The sequence below is a fragment of the Desarmillaria tabescens genome (assembly GCF_030435595.1).
Source record: "Desarmillaria tabescens strain CCBAS 213 chromosome Unknown EV420scaffold_96, whole genome shotgun sequence".
Classification (NCBI taxonomy): domain Eukaryota; kingdom Fungi; phylum Basidiomycota; class Agaricomycetes; order Agaricales; family Physalacriaceae; genus Desarmillaria; species Desarmillaria tabescens.
In genome coordinates this window covers 38,101-64,394 of record NW_026848395.1, presented here as the reverse complement: position 1 = coordinate 64,394, position 26,294 = coordinate 38,101, and the positions used below count along the sequence as shown (strand labels likewise).

Below are 26,294 nucleotides of genomic sequence, written 5' to 3'. Positions count from 1 at the left end.
TGCAAGTGTACTGGCCACCAAAGTGTGAGTGGCGGGCCTTGTTTGATCTAGTTTGTAGAGTTGGTGGCTAACAAAATATGAGGGAGATCTCTCACTCTATGTTATTCCAATCACATGCATCCATAGTGCTGTTGCAATGGTACCTGTCCCACAGTTTGATGAGAATGGTTTGCAGTTCTTACCTACAAAGACAGATAGATATTTTGTTGTTGAGAAGATGGGTCTGGATGTAGCATTGATTGGAGGATTTGAGGACTCTGTAATGGATGATACTGATATCTAATTTATTTACACACTGTACTTTCCTCAATTAAACAAGTTTATTTTTGCACTGAAATGAAATTGGATTTGAATTGGATAATATAAGTCTATAGAGGCCCACCAAAGGCATAGACAAGACAGGGAAATGAAAGATATATCTAATTATGAGTAAGAGAAATTGTAATGGTGTTAAAATGATATGAGATAAAGGCATTCAGTTGGATCAAATCAGTATCGTTGAGCGCGATTGCATTGTTGACACATGTTTATTCATCCTCTTGCCTTCCACCACCATCACCCTCATGAATTTGTATGGTAGATTTTCTTCTCCAGGTCAGAACTATTATTCATCTGTGAATATATAAATACTCATGGGTACTTTACAATAGTAAGCCATGACAATAGCTTGCTAGGCCCCAGTTTCTCTTCACCCGCCTCAGTGCCAGGAAACCTGTCATTTGGAGGAAATTGGGCTCAGCAGCATCATGTATGCATCATTTTACCTCGTCTTACCTTACAAGTATGTTAACATAGATAACAGCATTTTGATGTTACTGCAAGGTTCCGACAGCAGTATGAGAGCTTGGAGAAGGAGAACGTGAGTCTGAAGAGTGAAAATTTGACTCTTAGGTGCATACTTTGCATATAATAGCCATATTATTATCTTATAGAAGGAACCTAGGACAGCATACATGGAGCTCATCAAAGCCGTCCCCACCCTGCTCACTGTTACTTTGAACCCATTTAATCTACCAGTGAATGCTGAAGAGGCTCTGTGTGTGCTAAGCTCAAAATGCGATAGCATAGACACACTAAACACACCCACTCTCACACTCACACACACAGAATCTCAGTAGTTCAGGGGAGATGTGCGATGCAAGCACACAATAACCATAGAATTAAAAGGTGTCTTGTGCTCTTCAAGATATAATAGCATGCTAGCTCAAAAGAATTCTCTAAGTCCAAATGCTTTTAGGACAGGAGGTGAGTGATATGTATTGCTCAGCCTCAAGGTGGAAGTAATATTCCACAAGCCCACAAACGTCCCACAAGAACATACAACCCTCAATTGACATTGCGTGCAACACACAGGTGGCCACAACCCATCAAACAATTTACACATGACTTAAAGCTCCGCACTCTAAGCAGCAAACACTTCAGAAACCTTTCATAGATCCACAGGGTTCAAACCTATGCGATCCAGAGACACAGAAACACAGAAACATGTCCACAAGCCACAGGGTTTGAACCTATGCTACTTGGGAATAAACCAAAAACCCTCAAAGAGTATTGACAAGCCAAAGGGTTCAAACCTCTGCCACTTGCAACAACTCAGAATTCACAAACACATTCCACAAACACAAATGCACATTCAAGTTATCACAATACAATAGTTCTCTGGGTTGAGCACAATCAATTACTGTCCAGAATCAAGCTAGGTGTCGCATGCAAACAAGGCATGCCTCGCAACCTCTCAAGCATTTCAAAATAATTCTAGATCCAATAATATTCTCTTGCTCGAAGCTACAAACACAAGTCCTTTAGTTGCACACTAGGCTCTCTGCTTCATGTCACAACTGCGGGGGTCTGAAAGCTTGCTACCTACTCCTAACTACCACGCTTTTATTTACAGCTAAATGTATAAATAGAAATAATCAAGAATAGATACGCCTCACCCCGAAGTCATTTCCCCTCCATGACACATCAAACACATGGTCACTAATTAATATTCTGAGCCAGTCATCCGAGTTAGTGCTTGGTAACATGCTGCTCTTTCTTCTTGGCAAGGTCTAGGGTTGCCACATCATGCGGAATATTTCTCCTAATTGGCTCCTTGTTTTTAATTCCTCTGTTGTGCACATCGCTAGCGAGTTGGTATTTTTATTTGGTTGCCATGCCACCTTTTCTTAGTTCCATATTTTATTCTGGGTACAGGGTTTCTCTCGTGTCGGCCGAAGCCCTCTCAGGAGGCTCGGACTGGGTGGTCCTCAGTTCTGAATGACATTTCTTGGTGATTGCTGGATCAGCAGGGTTCACGCATCATAGATCAATGTTGCGCAAAGCTCCATAAATATATTATCTTCTCAGTGTATTTTATTTGAGTGAGACGCTGCTGAGGGATGCATAGGGTGTGAGTCAGGGCACTGAGACTTCACACTTAAATGACACCAGAGTGCTGCTCTATGTCTAAGCCATGTGCTCCACTCGGATTACTTTATTATATGCTGCTTCTGCCTCAACAGGTGTCGCTCCATGCCAGGTATGCACTCTAATATTACTTAGTGGGTTGACACACATTTGGATTCACAGAATTCGCAAAATTACATGTATGAACGCGTTGCACATGTGTCAACGCTTCAGCAAGCATTATTCCTTTCGAAGCCACAGTCTCTACCATCTGAGATCAGCACATCTCCTCCATCTCTTCTCCAAGGAATGCAACTCCTCAATATTCCTGAGCCACCAGTTCTTCTCCAAGCCAATCATCCTGACTGCTAGATTTTAGATGAAATTGGAGTGGAAGGAGCACTTGTCTTCAGAGGCAGGTATCTCTACAGGAACAAAGGGAAAATGTGGGCATTCTCAGGCAGCCAGCAATATCAATGTTTGCATGCTATATGTAACGGGCGTTGATGGAAAAGCAGTTGATGGACATAAAGCAGGAGATATGCACAAGACTGGCCATGCAGCCTGGGAAACGATATGAGATTGTGGCCTTGTGACTTAAACATACTTGCAGCTACAAGGCATTGCACGAGACTACTACCGCCATATCATGGCATGGACACACCCTGAGTTTTCGCTCTGTGAGAACGCATGGAAGGCAGACCAGATGGCCATCAATAACTACAGTCAGTGGTACAAGAAGCACAACAAGATGGCATATCAGGAGGACAGGAGGCAGTGACGAAGAAGAGGATAAGGATGATGAGAACTGAGAATGAGAATGAGGATCAAAACAAGGATGAGGATATGAACAGGGATAAGATTGTTGGCAGCGACAAGGACAACAGCAGTCACCGTGATGCACCGAGGAGAAAGATGACAGCAGCAGCTGAGAAGGAGTGGTGGGTATTGCTAATAACAAGCTGACAACAGACAGCGAAGACAGCAATGCAAGAGTGATCGATATTGACGTGGACAATGAGCCAAGTATGGGACAAGAAGACTTTAACCTTGACCTTGACCTTGACATTGACCTCGATGGGCTGGAACAAGATGATCCCATAATGAATCTGCATCAGCAGCCAAAATCAGAAACATAGCGGCCCATCATCTCAGGCTGAGACTTCTACGACTGCAGCTAAACGGCAATGGACAGAGGTTTCCCCTGTTACGGTATCTCTTTTTCTCTTCATATTGATGTATCTGATTAATTTATATGTGCAGGTTGTTAACCCTTTGATTGGCCTTCAGATAACTGTCCCAGAGAACCTGGTGCCGATTCTTCAAACTCACACAGCCAGTGGAGCTGAGCAAGAACACATCTGCAATGGATAATGTGGCATCATCGGCATCGACTGACCAAACCCCACAGGAAAAACCCGTGGACGACACTCTTCCAAAGAATGGTAATCTGTCGGCACCAACTGAGTCAAATGGTGGATCTGAGAAGCAGCAGTGAAGGAAAGAAAGAGTGCCTTATGTTGTACCGACTACTAGAGAAGGACCCAAGTACGTCAACTTCCTTTGTTCCAGACTCGGAGCAAGTCACGCATCACCCTTGTTCTTTCTAGGGCCCGGTGCAGCAAAGCATGGCTTATCGAAAACCCTGGTGGATTTTCAGATGACTTTGACGTGTATTGGAAAGGACTTAGCAAAGAGGAAAAGCAGGTAAGGCTTCTCTTTGTGTTGCATGTTCTCACTGACGTGGTTATGCAGGTATACCAGAACAAGCCAGGGAAAAAGGTGCATTTATCAGAACGCCCCTGGATACTGCTGACGAGCGTTGGTATAGGCAAAATTAGTCAAGTCCTAGATCCATCTTGTCCTGGTGAGTTATACAGATACTACAGGTTATGATACATACTCATACAGTCTCTCTAGATGTTGCTGCAGCTACTACTGTTCCTCAAGTCTTTCTGTTGTGCTCTCAGACTTCCTGGTTCTATTACGATCTTACCCCTATTTTCCTTATCTTATCTTATCCTTATCCATCAGAACCCCGGACCTGCCTATCTTATCTCTCAGACCCATGATATTCTGCTGGCACACTCTCTACCTGGTTACCCGGTTGCCGTCACCCCAGTTCACACTGCCCCCCCCCCAGATGACCAGTGACCCGCATGTGCCATCATGCTTCTCTTGATGGCATCATGCTTCTTAGTAGTTGGATGAGAGTTGACCGCCAGTCGAGGGCGGTCTATGGGATGCAGCCTATTCAGACAGAGTCCCACACAGATGCAGGTGATATGCGCTCTTTACTCTCATTCGTCGGGAGCAGACTTCTTTTAGTGTTCTCCCTCCTCATTCTTTGAAAGACGCACTTCTTGTTGCATGCGCCCTTGTAGATACTATTCTTAGTATGAGTCTAACGTGTATTTAAGCTAGCCTACGCTGTGGCCTCAGACCCCAGCTTTGGCTAAGGTTATATACTCCTAACTCTTACAAGCTCCTTGCTTTCGCTATAAAGTGATGCCTAACTTCTCGCAATCAACCAATGCCTCTCTAACACTGAATCACCGAATGCGAGTGACAGGATAGAGATCAGCCTTGGAGTAGATTTGAGTTAGTGCTTAACAGGTTCTTGGCTCTTACACTCATAGTCTCTCGGTTGGACTGGCGCTCATGTCTCATATTTTCTGTAAAGTATGAGGCTAGTAATAATAGAATCAATCAGTGGTATTCAAATGGATTCAGTAGCATTCATTCTAATAAGCAGCTCCTCGATTAGACATGATTCAGCACAATCATATGGCATTCAATATTATTTGGCATTAAAGGATCTCAAACAGTGGTATTGTACAAGGATCTTTCATGAATTGAATACAGGGACAAAATTTGAATTGCGCATGAGTACCATCAAATCTCAGAAGCTATTCGATAACATTTGCTTACAACTACATACAATACGGGCAACTAGCATTTGATGGCCATTACATCTGAGTGGCAGAATCTGAGTCCTATGCTCTCCGTCCGCTCTATTTATCCGTAATATGTTGCATGATATCAGAAGAGAGACAAGGTCCATAGTTAGAATATTTTCCTTACCTGCGCCCTTCTTGATCCATCATAACTTATTGGACGTGTAATACCCTGTGCTCAAGTCCACCTGTATACAGCCAGTACAGGTTTTCTCCCATCGGTAGACATTTTCATATCCAAGTCTGTGATATCGCCTTCTTTATTAGAAGTTCTACTGTTGATGTATCCATCGTTGAACCACATGGTCCCTGTTCTGTCCACATATCTAGCTGTAAAGTGTGCTGTACCATAGTATATCACCCCTGTCAAGCAGTACCCAGCAGATTTGCCTGCTACTTGCATCGAGAATGTCTGGTCTGGCTCAGTATCTATACCTTCAATGTAAACTGGAAGAAGTTTGGAACACGAGTTGTACTGCTCTGTTTTATGGGTGGGACCTTCGCATTCTCTGCATATTATCCTAGAAGGATATTGCTGGGTCGATGTCAAATACTGGTCGATCATGTACGGAGTTTGATTCCTTATTTTCAATAAAGATTTTCCGTAGCTTTAGCCTGTGCTCCGTTTCATAAAAAAAAAAATCAAATTTATGTCCAAAAAAATCTTCCAACACTAAGAGAAATATCCTTGGGGATTCCGTTGAGTAGACCAAGTGTCGGAAGGTGGCCGAGGTGCAAGTGTCAAAAAAATCGCTATATGCCACATTGCATCATAGCATATGTCAAAGTCAAATTATAAGTCTGACATTGCTGGCCACCACTTGCCGACAAGAAAACGAGCTCCCGCTGCAATTAGCTGAAGGACAGCAGAGAGGACGTTGAAAATGACACAATATGTAAAGACAAATTCAACATATCTCTCAATTTACATGCATCACTCAAGCAATAGGGTTTTTATTCTGCAAACCATTAAAACTGCTCCGTAGAAAGCACCAAAAAACACAAAATCGCCCATCGCAAACCCATAGTATCATAAGTCAGAGAGAATGTAAAAGACTGGATTCCAAAAAGGAAGCAAAGTCACAGGAAAATGATGGACAATACAAAAAATTCCCACAAAGAGGTCAGGTAGAATGCAGCGGCAAACACCATGTTGGACAATCAAAAATCGGATCCCAGGATGGTATAAAGACTGAAGAAACCTATATTCATAGGACTCGGAATTCTCACTGGGGCTGATAGGCCACAGCTGGCAAAATATAGGCCGTGCCACGCACATAAAACAAAATGACAAGAAACACGAAAACGCATGTCTGTCACGCACGCACACACATCAAACACATTAATGCATTTTTTCCAATGCATTCACAACTAGTTGGTGAGGGCCAATGCATCCATGTGGCAGGTCCGAGTCCTATGTTTTTTTGTCTCAAAAATAAAACCCTAAGAACAACAGTGGACTAATAAGTTTTGTAGCTGACATTCCTTCTCTGTGCGCCACTCTCCCATGTACTATACTGTCATTGAACCAAACGTTACCATCGCCGTCGATGAAACAAGCGGTAAAGTGATGGCCACTGTAATACACTACTCCGGCTAGTTGATACTCAACTGCTGTGCTGTTTACCTCAATCTGAATGGCGATGTCAGGTGGAGTATGAGTGAAAGCGACCATGACGCCCAACAATGGAGGTGCATACAGGTACCTGTGACGTTTCACAACATAGGCTTGGCAGGATGTGCAGGATGTCATAGCTCACACAATGGGTCTAGCCTTACATTTGTCTATGAACTGCTGCAGAGTCTGCCATGCAGACATACCTGGTTCAATCACGCAACAATCCTTGGTCGACTGTACAATGTTGTGACTGTTCTGGCATGAGTACTCAACAGTGGAAAATTGACACAATCCTGTGCACCATTTCATCAGCACAGCTTCTGCACTTGTCCCCCTACCAAAAATGAACGTATTCAGAAATTCCCTGTCACATAGCTCAATCTACGCTATCATTAGTCTCTCGTTGGCTAAACTGAAGAAGGTACTCACCAATGTGCATGCCAAGGGATGTGCGAGGATTGATTCACAACATCAAGTAACACTTCAAAGACTGGCCATTAATAACACTGTCTCCTTGACTTGGCAGGTCAGACATCTAATTAGTAATCAGAGTATTAGCTTCCTGTTAATGCCTGCAAATACAGTCACTTACCCTGAATTAACAAGCAAGAATATACATCATTTTCAATGCTAGAACAAGGGGTTAGTATTCCAGTTAAGTTGAAAGATAATGGCGTGTACCCTAGTACATATATGCAGTGTATATTCTGAGCAAAAACTAGTCAAACGAAGGTGAAACAAGACAGGGAATCCTTACTATGAATATACTACCATTCGCCGTCTATGAATGGCATGCCAACGAGGCACTGGTACATCCACCCCAACCCATAGGATTCTTTAATGAAAAGCAGTCGTCGTGTTACATGATATAACAGCCTAGTAGTAGATACCATGTTAGCGCACAGAAAGGAAAAAGAAGCAGAAACAGACCTAGCAGAGGCGATTCTTGCTTCTTCGTTCACTCAGCCCACGTAAAGGCCTGTATCCGTGTTGTTAACTTGCGGTTCCGGTTCATTTGAATGACTGGAGGCCCGAGGGTGAGTCAGGAACCGAGAAAGGATCCCAAGCGCAAAATTGAAACTAGATTAAGGATTGGTTACCAAGTCGCTAGCAAAGCAAAACCTTACCTTACCTCTGATATGCTCAAGAACTAGTTGTCAAGCCTGCCATCATGTACAGGCGAGGGTGCAACATAAATATCACACTGGCAGGACATCAGGAACATGGGAGACATGAGGAAGGATAAGAACTCACTGTGTATATGTACCCCATCCATCGGCATCCCATCCACTTCGTGATGCATATTCATGTGACAGTTGAGGAGCACACTCGTGCATGGAAAAAGGCTACATCAATGAAGGGCTTGTTAGCAAACAACGTGTTGAGCTCAGAAACATGGTACTGCACATCTGCTACCTGCAACTTCACTGTGTAAGGTGTTTTCGTTGTGTTGGGACTATCGAGAGGCATAGCTTGCACCTATAGCTACCATGGTTGATAGAATAAACTGAGTAAATGAACTACACAACAAGGCAAGTGAGTCTAAAGAACAAGAAATAGAAGAAACGAATACTTACCAATGACTATATTGCCACCGTCTTCAAATGTCCTTGAAGTCTCAGCAAGGCCTTGTCCATCCCATCCAGCAGCCTCGTTTATGTGCAACGAGCCAAATCCTAGCATATCGGATGGCACGTTAGCAGGGAAAGAGGTAAGAAATAGGCCACGCACCAGTATTCAAACGTTGCCCTATAGCCATCGTCCTACTGTGTCATAGCCAATGAAGGTGCTTGCACCATTCTATTTTATACCATCACGACGAACTGAAGGATTGTAATGTACGGCTTACAACGCCAGATGCAGGAGGAGATGGGGCCAAATAAAAAAATAAAAACCAGCAGGACCCGGCAAACAGCATGCACAAATAGAAAAAATCCCATGGAATGAACCCAGACCCGGGATATGGATGGTCGGCAAATGCTGCACACAAATAGAAATTTCCCATGCGAGGACTCAGGACAGACAGAGGGAGATGGCCGGCAATCACTGAGACCAATAGATTTCACAAATAGATTTTCCCATGGGCCTTTCCTAACTGCATAATGACCGATTACCTATATTCATAGGACTCAGAATAACGCACACACAAATGGATTTAATGCAAATGCAGCGAACGCACTAACGCATCAGGTAAACGCGAAATTCACCATGCCCAGCTAAGACACAGAAATCTGATTACCTCCTCTTGTACTTTCCCCTTCTACTATCTTGAGAATCTTCTGAGTACTCGAATATTGATGTCTTGCCCTCTGAAAGGTGATGTGTCTGGGTGCATTCCTCATGAGGCCTTTATCATCCAGGAGCATGATACCACGATAATTCGCTGGATTATGTTCCCTGTAAAGACATTTTCCGCCTGCATGTCGGGCATCTGTTCTTCTACACTGGGGGCATCTCTGTCGGGTCCGCAAAAATTGCCTCTGATTATTCATAAGCGAAGGAATGCTCGGATATGGATCGAACTTGGGTCAGTCTGGTAACGAATGACTCTGAACTCTGAGTGGGAGCAGTCTTGGTGATGAGGGAGGGGGAGGGGGGGTTGAGGTGCATTGTTGATGCGAGAGACAGGGAGGGAGGAGGAGAAGGAGTGGTCGTCGCACGTTTTGGTGATAAACCTGGGTCATGTTCTGCAGATGAGGGTCCATTGGTATAGCGGATACAGGTGTGATAGCCGTCGTTTCGCTCTCTGAAATGCGATCAGGGTTATTACCCATTTCCTCGAGATATCTAATCAAAAGGATCCACTGCATGATATCATTCTCATTCGGAACATGAACATCATGTCGGTGTATGGAAGAGAGATGACTATTGAGGTGTTATTTGAAATGGGTGAGGAGCTTGCGATTGCTAAGATGATGAACCGTATTTCAGAGGAAGGTGTTCTTGGAACGAAGATGTGTTATCCATACAATACTGGTTTTTCTTTTGTCTACTCCTTGGTCGAACTTGAAAGCCTGGATGCAATTCTTATTGAAGCCGGGATCGTGTGCTCGACCTTCGTAATGGACGTAGGATTTAGGGTTAGGTAACTCTGCCGGTCACCAACATCCCTGCATGTATTGAAATCGCAGTCTACTTCACGAACAGCTTCTCTTGGTGTGATATACAAGCAGGGACACCACATGAAGAAGCTTTTCTTCGATATCACATCTGAGGACTTCCAGGCTGTAACTCAAATGAATATTGATAATCAAATGAAGACAACGAGAAGAGGAAGAGATTTCTGTTTATCTTCATGGGACCTGAGAGCGAGCGTTGTGCTTTCAACTGAGAAGCATGCACTGAAGGTATGCGCACAAAACCTGTTGAAGGAATTTGGCAAGCTGGACATCATGTGAGTACATCCCCTTCATTTTCTGCCAATGTTGTGGGAGACTGATGGAGAAACTGACCCAATAGATATAGCCATACCTCACAAAGAAATCATGTTCTATTTCGACTCTGTAGCTTGATTATGACCCTGCTGTCCTATCCTTCCGGCTATCCTGCTTTCTGTACACCACAAATCTCACCCAATTTCCTTTTGTGTGAGCTGTCTAGTCACCTACACAAGGTCGCCTTATAGCCCAGCGCAAGGAACTAACATCCGGGGGCCTTGCTTCAGGAGCACTGTTAGATGTTTTTTCCCCGCTGATTCCATCATGTACGATAGATTCTTAAGATCTGATAGCTGATTAGACCCTGCCAGGCCCCAAGTGAATGCTGATAACACACCCTCATTCCGTGACAGTGGTTTACCAGGGATACAGCCGAGTAGATATTTGGCACGGCCTCATTCTTAGTGACGGTACCATCCTACAGATGATGACATGTCAAGCTGAGATCAAGGTGGGGAAACTTCACATGCCTTCGAATCAGCACTGTATATATGTTCTCCAAAGGACTGATGTCAGTGAAACCTCCCCTAGGTTAGTCACGTACGACATCTGACAGATATAAAGCACCTTCAAGGAAGTCCAAAGATTCACATCTTCCGTGCTCGCCAAGTACTTGAGTCTCGGGATATCCCTGTAACAAACCCATTCCTCTGCGAGACAATGAGGTACACAATCTTGCCTGCCTGTACTCGTCGACAATAACCTCGCATGTGGGGGTGGGATGAGTTCAGCATGGACGTACCCGGTGAAGAGGCTGGCTGTGGGCACCTGTGGAATAGTGAGCGGGCTAAAGGGCGAACCTCAAAAACCCACACACACACTCACACAACTACACAAACTACAATCACCCTCGTAAGTTCTAGGGGGAGCGATTATTTCTAATGCAATCCAACTATACTTCAATATCTCAAAGAGTTTCTCTTATTCTCAGCGCTCTTAGCGAAGCTAAGCTTTCTCTAATGACTTCCTAAGTCTAGGAACTTTTTACAGGAAGGTCGTTCACTGGCACGACGCGACCTTCAAGGCAGATTTGAGTTATAATACACAAGGGACACTGATCCCAACAGAAACAGAGGTAATACATGCCGAAACTTTAGTGAGCTCGCTAAAAGAACACCACAGGCAAGCACTGACTTAGCCTGCTCGCTACACAACTGTATGTAAGGGTTCTCCAACTAACTCCAGCAGGTTATCTCGACTCAAGAACACTTCAGAAGCGCTCGGAAAACAGATTCAGAAATGGAACTTCGACAGAACTGACATGGAACAGACTGAAACAGAACAGAACAGAACAGAACAGAACAAATCTCAGATTTCCACTTCAAAACATTCTCCGAACAGACTTATCACACTCAACAGAACAGAAACAGCGTCACTGATTCGTATTCACTCTGACTAAGTTCTCAAAAGTCTTATCAAAAGGGTATCTTGTATTTCTCTGAGTGAGCTCACTAATTCTATGCACAGCTCGAAGTCACAAACTGATCCTTTGTTACAGTACCACCTTCAACGCGTGCACGGGAACTCAGGGGCTCGAAACTTGGCCTCTACCTACTGTAACCAGCCTACTTATACTACAGGGGAATTAGAATTACAAACGTCGCGCAGTACCCAGACTCCTACATGCGTAGCACGTTGCCACCGCCGCCTTACTGAGCATCCGAGTCGGACTTCCCAGTTTTAGTCTCATTTCTATAGTGAGCTCGCTAAATGCGTGCCAAGAGGTGCTCTCCCGACACCCACAGGCTTGTTCTCTAGCGACTGACAGGTCTAGGCGCACAGAACTATCAGTTCTGGCGTGTGTCGTTCAGGACTTCTTTCTTGGATTCACAGAGGCTTCTCGTAGACATGGCAACAAGTGAGTCTTCGAACAATGGGACTCAGAACAATGGAACGCGGGCTCGTGGACTTCGGCCGAAGCCCATTGCCCAAGCTCGTGCCGGTGATATCTGTCAGCTCGCTTAAGGATTTCCCCGGATTTTCAGGTACGGCGTGTCACAGTTAGCGAGCGCGCTAAGTGTTCTCAGTGTCAGTGCAATCTTCAAGGTTTTATCTAGCTCCCGCGAGTGTGCTTGTAAGTTAGAGCCTAAGGCATTGGGTATAGGGTTTGGCCTTCTCATCACGCATGCCCGTCAGGTACAGTGCTGTGACTAAGTCCTGTTTAGAATCCCGTTGCTTCTTATGCCATAAGTTATATTCCATGTCATTGCACCGCGTAGCATTAGTGTCGACGCATAGTTTTAGTCTGCTCACTCACTATCTCTCAGTATGCATGTAAAACACTCTAGATTGCAAAATTACACGCGTAAATAGGCTGCAGTCGCAACACCGGGGAGGATGGTATTGATGTGAGGAGTGGTCTTAAGCTGGTGGGAAAGAAGGGATTATCAGGAAATGGAAGGGAGGAAATATAAGGACACGTATCTGCAGCTTTGGTTAAGCTGCTAATCGCGTATTTCATGTGCATATATGTGCCTCCTACGTCAGGTAGGGCAATGATTATCGCAGCCAGTACTACGAAGCTCGTGCGTTGCTCAGGGCATTTGGGAAAGGCGACTGGCGTGATGAGTCATTCGCGTTTCTCCACGACCTTAATCCGCTCCCATATGAGTCAGTCCTTGGTAGGTATAGAGGAGAATCTTGTGTTGGTTCTCATCGTCTGCACAAAATGTACTCATTTGACTGACACCGTTGACATCGTTCGGAAGGGTGTACGGCAGTTAACATGAGGTTTGTGCAGGATTCCTTGATGCTGATGTCGGTAGGTATGATGAGATTGGGGTTTTCAGCAATTACTTTCCAATCAAGAGGACAAGAACCAGCAGAGGATGTATTCGGCGAAGGAGAGGATGGTAGCTCTGCTAGAGCATTTTACGGCGCTGGTAATGAGGAAGACGCCAGATGTGCCGAGTTTCACGATGCCTGGGTTGACTTGTGGCTGTGCAGGGTTGGATATGTACTGTCTGCACTGTGATTGACAGCGGAAACCGAGGTTAATGGACTGAAGGAGCAGTTAGCCAAAGATGCATAGAGAGGATTCGGACAACTTACCTGGTAACATTCCTCCATGGAAAGATCGATATAGAAGTTGCAATGTTGAATGTAACACCAACTTTGGTGACTGAATTCCAGATCTTGATATCAGCCACAAAAGGCGAGAACTTCACTCCAATCTGCATACCCCTCAAGACCCTCCCCAGCCTGTAGCACCCCAGCAAAACAGATTCTCTCTGCGAGTCGCCCCTCCGTTATACTCATTATCAATGCTCCTAATGGGTCCATCCTCACTTGTTGCAAGAAAGACACATTAGTGAGCAAGATGTATCAGGCTGGAGCACATACAATGTCCTTGAGGACCGGGGTACCATACTGTATGCATAAGATTAGTGGTCGATGCTGATAGTCAGAACACGGAGACGTACAAAGATTCTCCCGTGTCCTCCAACTCAGCACTAATCTACACTACACCGACCACAGATCCAGCACTGATGCTGGTTGCAAAGGTTTGGTCGATATTGATACCAGCTCCAGTGGTAAAAGATGTTTTCAGCGAGTACCACGGAAAAGAAAGGTTCAAAGTCATTTCCGTGTTCCGACATGTCCTAGCAGCGTATTGGCGCATAGCAAGTAGTGATGACGAGGATGTATGCAGGCACAGTTTTAGAGTGGATGTGGTTGCGGAGTATGTTGGTCTTCTCCCCAAATGATTCTATCATGACCGTCCCTGACTCTCATCAGCAGGCCCGTCCCTCCAACTCACTAGCTGGAACGTCTCAGCGAAAATTCATGAGGCTGATGTAGGCTGTCGAAGGAAGCAGAGAGAGGAGGGTGGGCGTTCGTAGGAGGAAAATCTACATGCAAGAGAAGAGATTAGCTAATGAGAAATGAATTAAAAATAGATTGTACCCAAGGGAACGTGTATGTACATACTACATAACAGGTCTTCACCCTTGAAGTCAACCTCTAACATCGTAACAGACTCTAAGGTTGCAAGGAAACGAAGCAGTTGGGGAGGAGAGATCGAACGCAATGTATGGCAGAAGCGAGAGGAAGGAAGGTGTCGAGATGGAGAGCCGAAAACGTGTCAGCTGCCTAACCTGCTTCCGCCTAACCAGTTTTTGGGAGGGAGAGGAAATAAGAGCACCTGTTACTTGGGTGCACTTATTTGTCTCATGAGTGAGATTCCAGAGGAAGACGCACTCCCCAAACCAACTCGAAAACTGAGAGTACAGGCGGATGCCTCTGGAATCCGACTCCCCTCCCCCAAATTATAAGGTTGGTAACAATGGAAATATTATTACATGAAACATTACAGAGAACCGAGACGAGATACGGCAACTTTAATGGACGTAAACTTATCCATAGCATCACCTATGAAAAGAGGAAGGATTTCCTCGACTTTGCGCCAATATAAGAGAAACGCCTTGGAAGACCATCTTCCCTGTTTCATCACAATCCAGGGATCTACTCCGAGTAGTAAAAGGTATGTGGTTCCTCCAATGCGAAAACTATGACCACTGGCTGCATCAAGGTCATCAAGGGCCCAAATTTGTGAGCAACGAGTGAGAAAGGACTCCTTTGACAACTTTTCCCAAGCGGATAAGCTGAGAGAATATGCAAAAAGTGGGGCATCAGGAGGCAAATCATCATTGATGCTCAGATGATTCTGTAAAGCATGGATGGGATCAAAATCATCATTAGTCGAAGTTAGCGAAATCCAGTCACCCCGAAATTTCCTGGTTTTGGTGCAAGGTACAAACAGATTCATCCACTTGTGGCCGTTGGAAGCAGTTCCTGATTTCCGTGGGCAGGAGCAATAGACATTATGAGACATACTGAACGGCTTCGATCGTGAAGGAAGAAGCTCTCCCAGACGGGTACAACCATGCCACGCAATAGTGGCAACAGCCCATATGGCAGTGTTGAGGGGGTTGTTGATATCCAAGTGAGACCGTAGAGAAGCAATATGCTTCTCAGTTACCGGCAGGCGAGGGGGTTTAGTAGATGGCAGTGCCATTGCTGCTGCACCTTGTTTTGTGCAGGATAAAATTCTACCGCCATACCAGTATGCTCCTTGGATGTCATGCCTTTACAATCTGTATCAGTTAGGAGGCCCTATGATATGATATATGACAGTCACCATAAAGCCAGACCTGATAACCATGAATCAATGGTGGATGACTGAACTTTGCCTGCACCCATCTCTGAAATGAATAAGGCCAAAAGTGGTTCACTGGCCGGAACATGCAACGATTCAGGCACAGAATAAGTGTCACAAAATTGAGTGAATCTCAACAAGCCAGCACCATAATTTTTCCGGGCATCTTCGGTCACCGAATTAGCCATGACTAACCGCCATCTTTCCAGCACATGCATAGGAACCAAAGCTGACAGCTTCTTATCCACAACGTCGGAATATGGAGATCGCCAAGTCGTTACTCGCTCATCTGCAAGAACAAGTGGGCAGAAATGGGACGGTTTGATCTTTGATGTAGCATGAACTCGAGGTCGTCGACTCAGACAAGGTTTAGACAAAGGAGAGGAATCCATTGGATATGGGACAGATATGTTATGATGATAATGAGAATAATGGGCTTGACAAGAAATGTATGAAAGCTGAGAGTGGCGAGAAGAACCTGTAGGTTGCGGCATGTCATCAGGAGGCACCTGAAGAGAACCTGTGGGCTCCGGATCTGCACATGCAGATCTGCGTGGTAAAGGAATCCTAAACATGGTCAAGCCAAGGTGCGAGTTCCTCTGGTAAGAGGAAATTGATATCAAGTCTGTGTTCTTGAGGCCCAAGTTTGCCGTGAGAAATGGGATCCGCAAGATTAACTGCAGACTCAACATAGGAAGGAGATAGCATTAAATTTCTGGGAGCTGGAAGGAGTGAAAGTCGGCGAAGGGATGCATTCCTATGAACGTTATGCGAGCGTCCAATTTTGTGCATATCTATAATGCTTGTGTTGTCGCTGTTCAAGGGGAAATCCGCATTGACGACTGAAGTGAATGATGTTGCGTGAAGTGCAGCTAGTTCAACAGCGATGGATTCCGCCCAGCCTATATCTTGGCCATCGGCATGCCAGCCGTCTTTGAACTTCCATGCCACCCACTGATTCCCGACAATAAGACCAATGCCCCAATAAGATGCATCCACCCAAATGTCGAGATCTATGCGCTGTCTTGTCATGAGAGATCGGCTCAAGGGAGGTTGGGAAAGGGAAAGGGAATCTTTCCACCATTCGAGGTCGGCCCATACAGTCTTCGAAGGGTGGTGAGCCACCCACTTGTTGGGGAAGTGAGCTACAAAAGCGGAGAGTGCAGGCAGGTAAGCTTTCCCTGCTTTGCATATGAAGCACACATGTTGGAGAGTGCCATGCAATGAGCTCGCTTCTTTATATCTCACCATGGAGGGCCGTCGGAGCAAGAAGTCAGACACTTTCTTCAGATACTTCTCCCGCTTCTTCTCAGGCAGACATACTCTTTTCTCCACAATATCCCACATAAAGCCAACATAAGGTGTAACATACTGAAAATCATGTCCCTTGACAGAGACGTCATGCCACAATATGCCGAGAGGTTGTGAAATATCCAGGATGGTTTGAAGATCAAAATTGTATGAATACTGAGAGTCACCATTTTCAAGAGTGTGTTGAGCTGTGGGATATCGAAGTATGTTATGGTCATCGACCCACTTGAAGACACCGGGTATACCTGCTGCGTTAAGAATATCATTAAAAGCGTCAGCAATGCCACCTTGGATACCACCAGAACTAGTCATACCAAATGGCACACAGTGATTTGGTAATACATGTCCTTTCCACAAGGAGGCAATGTACCTTTTATGCTTGAAGATAATGGGTGAGCAGCGATATGCCTTAACCCAATCCAAGGCCACTGCCTGGGTACCTGGAGGTGCTCAAACAACCTGAAGAAAGGCAGTTCAGAACGAGCATCAGGAATAGCCATGAGCAGAAGCATGTGCTCCATGAACCAATAAAGCCACAATATCCAAGTGTGACTAACAAGGGAATGCCGACCCTCATACGGCATGAGCCATGCCACCAGAACACACGGGTTGCATGTGAGCGCTCCAGCACATATCCATTCCAAAAGAGAGGGGATGCCAACCCTCACCAGGCATGAGCCATGCCACCAGAACACGCGGGTCGCATGTGAGCACTTCCATGCATATCCATTCCACCAGATCCAGTCAGTATAAGTCAGACACTCACCGCTTCTTCATACATGCTTGCCGTATACCAACATGTCGGCCAGTCTTTTGCATCGAGCCAGGAATTCGTAGAAGAACCTTCAGGATCCTGAGCAGATAGATTATGGATGATCCGTGGCTTTTGCTGGTCAAACACAACACCCATTGGCGCTGTACAGAAATGACCTCCAAAGAACACGTGAGCTTTTTCAACACTCAATCCTTCTCCCATTTGTCCAGCTGCAATTTCATCTTGTAAGTAATTTTCAATGATTTCGGGATTAGCTTCAGCTGAAGGCATATTCGGGGGTAGAAAAGTAGAAGTGAGAGGAGGAGGGTTACCAATGGGGGAACCATAAGTAATATCAAAGACTAGATTCGGATACTTGTCCAATAGATTATACTTTTGAAGGGCGTGTTGCCATCCCGAAGGTTTGTATGGGGTGATGACTTTATATGCCTCAGTTACGAGTGCATTTTGTCGCTCCATGGTGAGTGTCGGCACACAAGGAGCACATATGGATACCGTGGTTGATGGAAGGCTCGATTCTGCAGACTGTGAGGTTGAAACGGACACAGACAAGCTTGTGATCTGAGATTTGGAGGAGTGAATTGTCCCTCCACTCGACAAGAAAGGACCGTCCGCTTTTACTAGGCGTTGCCGCCATGCAGGAGTCCGCATGATGTCCAATGAGGCCACATCTAAGGCATAAGGGCCGAAAGGAACTAGAGCGACTAGCATTGTCCCGTTGAGTCATATCGTAAGGACTAAACCGCTTGTTTGTATACCCTCCATTCCCTTTACCTCGTCTGTCCTGGCCTCCATTTCCTGCAACTTGAGTTTCCCGTTGTCTGAGGAGGTAATTGTCCTTCGCAGCCTGCACTCCATCTGACCAAGACTTCGCAGAAGGATCAGGTATGAAGGGATCCTTGAAGAACTTCGCCCGGAAATCTCGGTCAAAAGACTTGTATGCCTCAAACCACATAGCAAAATTGGGATCAGTTAACATTGTGTGCAGATGTTCATTAAGGCCTTGAAGAGTTCGTGGTCCACAGCCTATATCAGTGAAAAACTCGAGAAGATTGTTGTAGCACACAAGGAAGTCAGCTCTGTTTAAGTCGGCTTCAGCTGGTGCTTTGGATATGTCGAGGACACTGAAGTTCTTGCTGGTACCGTCTGATCCAGTTTGAGTAATCTTGATCCGAGGGAGAGAGTCGTTGGAGTACTGCAACACGTGTAAATAGGACGGGTGAAACATGGACAAAGGAATTGAAATCTTGTGAACCAAAAGTGCCTTGTAATCCTCGTGGAAGGCAATGTCATTAGGATTATAGGCCATCTTGTTCTTCTCTGTCATGGCATCAGAGAAAAACATCGAAAGTGTGGCGTCCATGGATGTTGCAGTGGTGGTAGATGAAGCAATAGTGGCAGCAGTCTTCACCGGAGACACCGATGCCACTTTGGCTTCTACTGCCTTATGCACGGTGTGAATGAGAACGTCAGACTCATCCTTTTCATCATCTGAGTAGTGATTTACAGGGCCCGGCCTGAAGCCCTAAGCCGAGCCGGGCTGAGCCGGGCCAGGCCCTGAAAAGCTGGGCCCTGGGGGTGGGCTTGGTGAGGGCTCGGGCTCAGGCTTCATTATCTGAAAGCCTGAGCCTGAGGCCTGAGGCCAGGCTTCTCAGATCTAAATTATCATGGTCTCGGCACAGATATGTGAGAGGGATAACAGGCGATCACTCCCTGATCAATGCTCGAGGATTTGCCCATGCTTCTTACCTTCTCATATTAACATAATCAAGATGACACTAGCACTGTCGCGGTACTTCAACAACTGTACAACACATCAAGTAATATATCTTCGACTCATTTTTTCGTTCTAGACATGTGCTATATCAAGTATTCAGTTGATACATCCTCTATGTATACTAACAACCGTTTCTTTCAGAGACTTTCACCCAAACCAGCACCCAAAAAACCCTTGCTTCTTGTTGGGTACAAAGCCCAGGCCTGAGCCCGAGCCGGGCCTGAGCCTGAGCCTGCCAAAGCCAGGCCTGAGCCCTCAAAGCCGGGCCAGGCTGGGCCCTGTAAATCACTACGTCTGAGACATCCTTGGGATCCTTCCCCTGCGCCGTCAATTCCTTTCGTCTATCTGCTCTTTTCATGTTTCTCATAGCCACCTCCTTGCTCATCTTCGCCCGTAGCTTATCGAGGGCAATATCCTCAGAACTTTTCGGCAGAGACTTTGGGTTAATCGCGCCAATTGGACCTGACCCTGGGTTCACAGGAGCACCGGTGGCTGATTGTGACATTTATGGGCAATAGAGAGATGTATTAGCAGCTGTAGAATAAGAGAACAAGTCGCAAGACTTCGTCGTAACGAATTGGAAGATTGGCGGTGCTGACTGCGAGAGGAAGATGTGAAACGATCTCTCGCCGCTTAGTCAGCACCTTATGAGCGCTGTCCTCGTGTGCTCGGACTGCTCTCAACGTCTATGCCAAAAAACCCGGTGTTCCGGAACAGCGGTCCGAAACACTGTTAGGTACCTTTGATCAGGCAATTTGCAAATAAGTATGGCACATTACTTAGCAAAGGAACACACACGTCCACTCATGCAAAGATAGGTCAAAATATTGCTCGCCAATATAGCGTTCTGATGCATTTTCGGTTCTAGCTTCAGGCTTTATACTAGCAAATGTTTTCTATGGCTTACTTTGCTGGGGTCTGTTTTTCACGGAAGCGACGCTGAAATTCTTCGACTGTTCCTACAGACTCGGCAGGCTCAATTTAGGATTTACACGTCTGGAATCGAGACTATGGCTCAGTTCTGTGTTAGGCTAATATCCCAGTTGTTGAATAATCTAGCGGACCGTAATTTGGGTACTTTATCTTCGTTTTCTGGCTTCCTCCGTCGTAAGATGTGCAAATATTATTTAGCACCGATTTTCAATCGTGCTGTTGAAGGGCGTTGTGTCTTGTTCAATGAGTCTTTTCGCACTAATACAATGCAAGGTTCTATGACAGTAAACAGCGCCGAAGAAGTGCTCGTTGCTACACAGCGCTGTCGAACACATATTCAATGACCTATCTCATATTGTTGTACCCTCTTTTCTTGAGCACAGTCCGTGGTAGCCTTCGACTTTCCTTGTCATTTTTTCCCTTTAATGTATCCCCCAGGTCTCATGTTTTACATGTTCAAACCCATTCGGATTTCGACTCAGTGAAATAATCTTTGTTTTGAACTTTCTTTTCTGGTGTTCGGGTTCTCGTTAGTTCCTCGATGCCTTGGAGTAGGAATAGGCAAGGTACGTACATTTTTGCTATAACTTCCACCTATCTGCTTCTTCGCTCACCTCATATTCTGTGTTAAGTCCAATGAAGGGTGCGACCTATTTTATTCCTTTCTGCATCGGTCTTGATGGTTCACGGCTATACAATTGTGGGCATTTACTTGAAACCACAGATACCAACCGTTACAGTAAAGAATGTCAGTCCTTCGGACCCACTAACCAATCTCACAGGACGTTCTACATATCGATTCTCCGAATTGGAGGCAATCTTCCATTCCTTGTCTCACCTTATTCCCCAGATTGTATTCCCAATCAACAAGCACGCTATCTTGTTTCACGATTATGCTTATGGTCCCTTTCCTATTTGCTCTCGTAAACTGTGGCATTGGCATACCTTCCTTCTTGCAATTGTATTATCCTTCCTTCGTGATGGTTGCAAACGAGAGCAGCGACCTGGCACCCTTTCCTTCTGATACCGTTTCCTTTCAGGTTTCCGTGAACCTCTTAGTGCGTCATTTACCTCTAAACTCCAGGTACTGGCTTTCTGATGTATTTTCTTTGAACCGTGGTGTATTATCCATTTCTACTGCCTTTCATCTCGGGTATTGGAGCGGAGTTAGTCATTCGTTCACTGTAAGTCGTCGAAGGCTCGACATATATTGTTCACACCTTCTCTGGTGAATACAAAATAAATCTCCCCTATTTTCAATGCACCTGATCCTCCGGTTTACCCCACCCGAAAATAGTCATTCTCCGTGAATCCTGACCAGACTCTACCCTAAAGTATGGGGGGAAACCCCATACACACTACCTACATACCCAGTATCGTCCACTCTCCCAGTTGTTACAAGGTAATCTCCTCGGCACGGTCTAGACGCAATCAATTTCTGGGTATACAACTGCGACAGATGAATTACCGCATGCTGGCTCAAGCGAGTTTTCGTCCCATGAGGACCGGAACTCGCCAGAGAGTAAATCAAGGGAGATAATTGGTGGGAGGCAGGAAGTATGCACCACAGATAGTGAATGCCATTGTTCTATAAACATTGGGGACATTTTCCGTTACAGCTCGTCAGGAAACAATCGTTTATTCCTCAGGCGATCGTGGCGTGTAATTTCCTCCTAGATGGGGATATCCCGCATTTTCGGCCAAGGACGAATGGATGGTTTGGTCGTGACTTGAGTTGTGGCTGGGATTACGAGGTGAAGGAGGAGAACACAACACCTGTGTCAGCGTTGAGCGGTAGGAGGAGGGGAGGCCGTACTAAAGAGAGTTTACATTAGCCTATATGATAAAGTCTCAATGAGATTCAATGAAGTGACTTTCCATTTCCTCCAGAAACGCTGAAGCATAGGTGTAAGAAGATGGGAAGCCGCTGAGAGCGTTATGTATCCTAGAGCGACGTCGAGATGCATATATATGAGACCTCCCTCCTTTCCCCTCTTTAATACAGAAGTTTCCGATTTCTGGGAGGCATAGTAATAAGGGTTGTTGGTTAAATATCATGAGGGATGGAACAGAGGGATGATCAACTCAAATGACGGTATCGTCATAGTTGACCAGGCAGGCAGGCACAAGGTTTCTCAGTGATAAAGCCATGATGATGATTCTGTTGAAGAAGATATCGTCGAGCATGGTTTAGACTCACCTCAAGTACTGAAAGCGGGTAAAGAGAACAAGATGCTATTCCGACACGAAATCAAGCATCGCCATGATCCTGATGTTGACGCTGTATAAATGTCATAAGCCACAGAAGGCGAGGATTTGAGTCCACAATAGGCATTTCTTCCATAGCCCACGACTGGCCTTCGGCCGATATACTCGTATTCCTTCATTCCTAACGTGGTCTATGTGCTTGTCTCAGGACCAAGTATCGCACCTTCATAGAGACGCTCACCATTTCAAGTAGGCAAAGCAAATTGGGAATACACGCCTGACAAAGGGAATTTATGTTCTGGTAAATAAGCATCTATTGCATATCTACATCTAAAAGCGCTTGCGGGTGGAAGGGGAAGTGTATAACACTACACCATTTCCCTTGACTTTAGCTGAATGTAACTGCGAGTACGACTACGCCCTCGATCCATCACTGGTAAACTTCTGGCTTGTTTTCCTACATCGGCTAACATGTACATGCAGGCAATGTTAATGAATCATAGAGGTAATATTGTAGATCATAGACATCTCCCCCGTCCTCATAGTGTGTACCAGATTGTTAACATCCATCGTAGAGGGAATTCCGAGGGAACGTGTACCCCGCCGCATCCCACGTCGTCCAGTTAGCATTGTTGTATGCTTCTGAGTGACTATCACAAAACGATGAGGAAACTATCCGCACCAAAAAAACAGAGAACATACTCAATAATATAATCTGCTGTAGGTCTCCTTGGGGGGTTACATGTCAACCCATTTTCAGTCCCAGAACGTTGATACACTCGTACGTAGTCGATATACATCGAACTCGGGAAGGTCAAGTGCTTGTAATCCGGCGCCTGGAAAGATAATGATATTCCTAGGTTGAGGATGATGTACTACAAGCGACACATATCAGTTCCGCACGATTTTGAGAAAAAAAAAAGAATGGTACTCACTAATGGCTCCTCTGGAATAAGCCGCTCGCTGATCTCTACAGTGGAATCAGCTCCGATGGTGCCAGAAGTGATTGTCCATGACTCTACACCGTCACTATACCAAGTGATATACCCCTCATCGCGTTTATCCGGATTTGAATACCACTCATATCCATATGCCCCATATCCAGTTCCACCATAGAGTGTCTCATCGATGTATGTCAGCGTTGACACCGACTGCTGCAGATTACTACCCTTATACGAATTAAATTCAGTTATTCTATCATCATAGATAGTCGTCACACTGGACGAGTTATCAAAATCATAATGGTAATTGAACGGCGCGACCTGGTAACTTTGCGAAACCTGGCCTTGCCAAATTGTCGTGTCAATTCGGTGTTCGATGATATCGATTTCTGGGACACCGCGCCCTGTGCTGGAAGTGGGTCCTGGGTGGTCGGATCCGTCGCATGTGCATGCAGAGAGGCGTTGTCCAGGGAGGGAGCTGATTGGTGAGCCATCGTTCCCACCAGTATTCGCAGCAGCTGGTTCGCCTGATGCTGTAGTTTGTCCTGGGAATGTGCCAAGGTCGCAGGAGTCGTAGCTGTACGGCCACATTCCCTCCGTAGTAGCACCATAGCCGGCACGGCCCTGCGATCTAGTTATAACAGTACATTGGAAGAGGTACAAAGAATTCATACCAAGTTTCCCATAGTCCATGCACCTGGAAGAAGTCGTTGGAAGGCGTCAAGTACATGAGAATCACTGTAATCTCACCAGGCCATAAACCCGCTGCCCGTGGACTACCAGGCATACTGATAGAAACTTCGATATATCCAGTAGTGAAGCATAATTTGTTCCATGAGGTAATCATAGCTGTTGACTCTTTAATTACGTAGTCTTTGAGAACACAAAATTTAAACTGTAAACGTACCACTCTTGAAATTGAGGTCATGAATGTTTTCTTCGGTCATTGTAAGCACTAACTTTCCATCTCGTGTAATTGCAGCCTAAAGAACAACAGAATAGGTGAGAACAGGATTACTGAGTACGCAGAGGAGACATACACTTGGATCATACCACTCAAGATCGCCTGTAGGCCAATAATGCATGTCAACTGCCTCCCAATACGGATCATCTCCCGGATAGAACGTCCGTCCATCAGTGTTGAACTCGTCACTGAACACCAAGTTGTACTTTTTCCCATCGTGCCCTGTACGCGAATACGCATCCGTGGGAGTATCCGTGTCTATGAGGCTCGGGAGCCCTGGAAATTTCGGTATCTGTCCAGTGGAATTGATTCCACCAAGATTAAATCCAGACACAGTATTGAGCGTGCGTTGGTAATATTTGATGATGGGGAAACCGATGAATAGAGTGATTAGCCCCATAAGAATGACTACAAGTGTGCTTGCATTTTCCCAGCCACGCAAGGAGAAAGGGGAACACGAGCGGTCCATTCTAGTATCCACGATGGGGTCAGGATTGTGGATAATGTCGTCAAAGTCCGGGTCCTTGTCCCAGAAATATCGCACCGGGGCAATATTAGTAGTAGCCACGGTGCTGGTATTGGCGACTCTGCTGGTCCGATGGACTAGAGGCGTGGTGACAGGTGGTGCAGAAAAACGTGACGTAGTGTACATCCCACCGTCTTTGGCTAGGGTGGGACTGTACTGCAGCAGTTATCAGAGAATGGCCATGAAAATAGAAGGACATTCACCGAATAAGGACCGTATCCACTACCAATCACGCCGGTTGCAATGTCCTGGGAAATAACATGTGAAGATTGATGGCGTTGAGGCTGAAATTGTGGCTCGGGCTGGGCTTCAGATTGTGAGGTAGTAGTAGGCGTCCATTGCATGGCGGATAGTTTTGAAGACTGATTCCAATTACTGGGACCAGAACGCGACCTTGGTTGTCCATTAAGCATGCTTTGCCCTTCGATTCCAGGGTGGCGACGAGAGCGAGAGCGGGATGGGGTGCTGGAAAACATGGTGGGAGTTAAAGATGGAAAGGTTCTGTCATACCGTGTTCTGGGTGTGCGACATTTACTGCATAGCAAAGTCCTAAACACGGATGGTGCCAAAAAGATACCAATATAATTGCAACGGTGGAATATAACAAACAAATGCGCCTATTTCTGATCAGGGATGCATACGGCATATGCGGATGTGATTCCGTGCCATGAACAACTCTAAAGTTGGGCTGTATTCATATGGTTGTCGAAAGAGCGGTAGGGGATCATATAATGGCATCGTGGTAAGTAAATGTGACCTTGATGAAGCTAATCATGCTCACATTCGCACGACCGATATTCATCGGCATGGAGAAATTGTCCGTATAGGAACGACAGTTTTTGTACGGTTTACGGCTGCATTGTTACCGTGACATCTGTATTGAACATCTCCAGCAACAGATATCAATCATTTCCGTCATACACCCGACATATGGCGATGGAACAATCATTGTGTTTCATATTATATCGACGAGGGTTTGATGGCAGAACCGAGTCCGACCAGTTTAACTTATTCCCTTTTTATACGTGTAAAGATAAGGGACAATAGTTGGCCAAGAGAGAGGGAAAATTTTATACCATACTCGAATCAGGTGATGTACCAAGTGGATGGCTACGAAGGGAGGAATGCTCGTTATCCCGTTCCGAATTTGCAGCGATGCATGATCCGGAACACCGTGATCTCAGTCTTGATATCAGCAACCAGAGATAATAACACTCAGAAGTACGTGCCACTCTTGAAGCCCTCCCTAGTCTGCGATTACACTCTAACGAAATACATTCTCCTTGCGGCGCGTCTCCCCT

General features: G+C 45.5%; 6 protein-coding genes across 6 annotated transcripts; 1 reads left to right on the top strand and 5 right to left on the bottom strand.

Annotated features, from left to right (window-relative positions):
• Positions 1-2,444: 2,444 nt before the first annotated feature.
• EV420DRAFT_1486644 (uncharacterized protein) lies at positions 2,445-3,886 on the top strand (the record flags this gene model as incomplete). Its single annotated transcript, XM_060470429.1, has 6 exons — positions 2,445-2,521; positions 3,002-3,068; positions 3,115-3,329; positions 3,510-3,600; positions 3,652-3,699; positions 3,725-3,886. The coding sequence occupies 6 exons, from the start codon at positions 2,445-2,447 to the stop codon at positions 3,884-3,886; spliced, it is 660 nt and encodes a 219-aa protein (XP_060322973.1).
• A 1,649-nt stretch (positions 3,887-5,535) lies between these two features.
• On the bottom strand, positions 5,536-5,772 carry EV420DRAFT_1214656 (uncharacterized protein; the record flags this gene model as incomplete). Its single annotated transcript, XM_060466386.1, has 1 exon — positions 5,536-5,772. A coding segment is annotated over one exon (237 nt), but the record flags the coding sequence as incomplete, so codon positions are not given.
• Positions 5,773-13,563: 7,791 nt separating this feature from the next.
• EV420DRAFT_1623254 (DNA breaking-rejoining enzyme) lies at positions 13,564-16,133 on the bottom strand (the record flags this gene model as incomplete). Its single annotated transcript, XM_060475922.1, has 5 exons — positions 13,564-13,583; positions 13,655-13,683; positions 14,750-15,487; positions 15,541-15,901; positions 16,037-16,133. The coding sequence occupies 5 exons, from the start codon at positions 16,131-16,133 to the stop codon at positions 13,564-13,566; spliced, it is 1,245 nt and encodes a 414-aa protein (XP_060322971.1).
• A 1,498-nt stretch (positions 16,134-17,631) lies between these two features.
• Positions 17,632-20,032, bottom strand: EV420DRAFT_1316454 (uncharacterized protein). The gene is made up of 2 exons (XM_060468687.1): positions 19,714-20,032; positions 17,632-19,133 (listed from the first exon to the last, which is right to left on the bottom strand). The coding sequence occupies exons 1-2, from the start codon at positions 19,924-19,926 to the stop codon at positions 18,075-18,077; spliced, it is 1,272 nt and encodes a 423-aa protein (XP_060322969.1). The 5' UTR covers positions 19,927-20,032; the 3' UTR covers positions 17,632-18,074.
• Positions 17,654-17,932, bottom strand: EV420DRAFT_1221339 (uncharacterized protein; the record flags this gene model as incomplete). Its single annotated transcript, XM_060466459.1, has 1 exon — positions 17,654-17,932. A coding segment is annotated over one exon (279 nt), but the record flags the coding sequence as incomplete, so codon positions are not given.
• A 3,089-nt stretch (positions 20,033-23,121) lies between the features above and the next one.
• Positions 23,122-25,119, bottom strand: EV420DRAFT_1279978 (glycoside hydrolase family 16 protein; the record flags this gene model as incomplete). The annotated part of the gene is made up of 7 exons (XM_060468183.1): positions 23,122-23,212; positions 23,265-23,437; positions 23,498-24,127; positions 24,178-24,200; positions 24,254-24,352; positions 24,411-24,486; positions 24,544-25,119. The coding sequence occupies 7 exons, from the start codon at positions 25,117-25,119 to the stop codon at positions 23,122-23,124; spliced, it is 1,668 nt and encodes a 555-aa protein (XP_060322968.1).
• Positions 25,120-26,294: the final 1,175 nt, after the last annotated feature.

Bases quoted from the DNA above. Each gene is read 5' to 3' on its own strand.
- EV420DRAFT_1316454 (XM_060468687.1), bottom strand. From the start codon at position 19,926: ATGTCACAATCAGCCACCGGTGCTCCTGTGAACCCAGGGTCAGGTCCA. The intron at 19,134-19,713 runs GTAGTGATTTAC...CACTACTCAGAT, and splicing joins ATCCCAAGGATGTCTCAGAC to GATGAAAAGGATGAGTCTGA.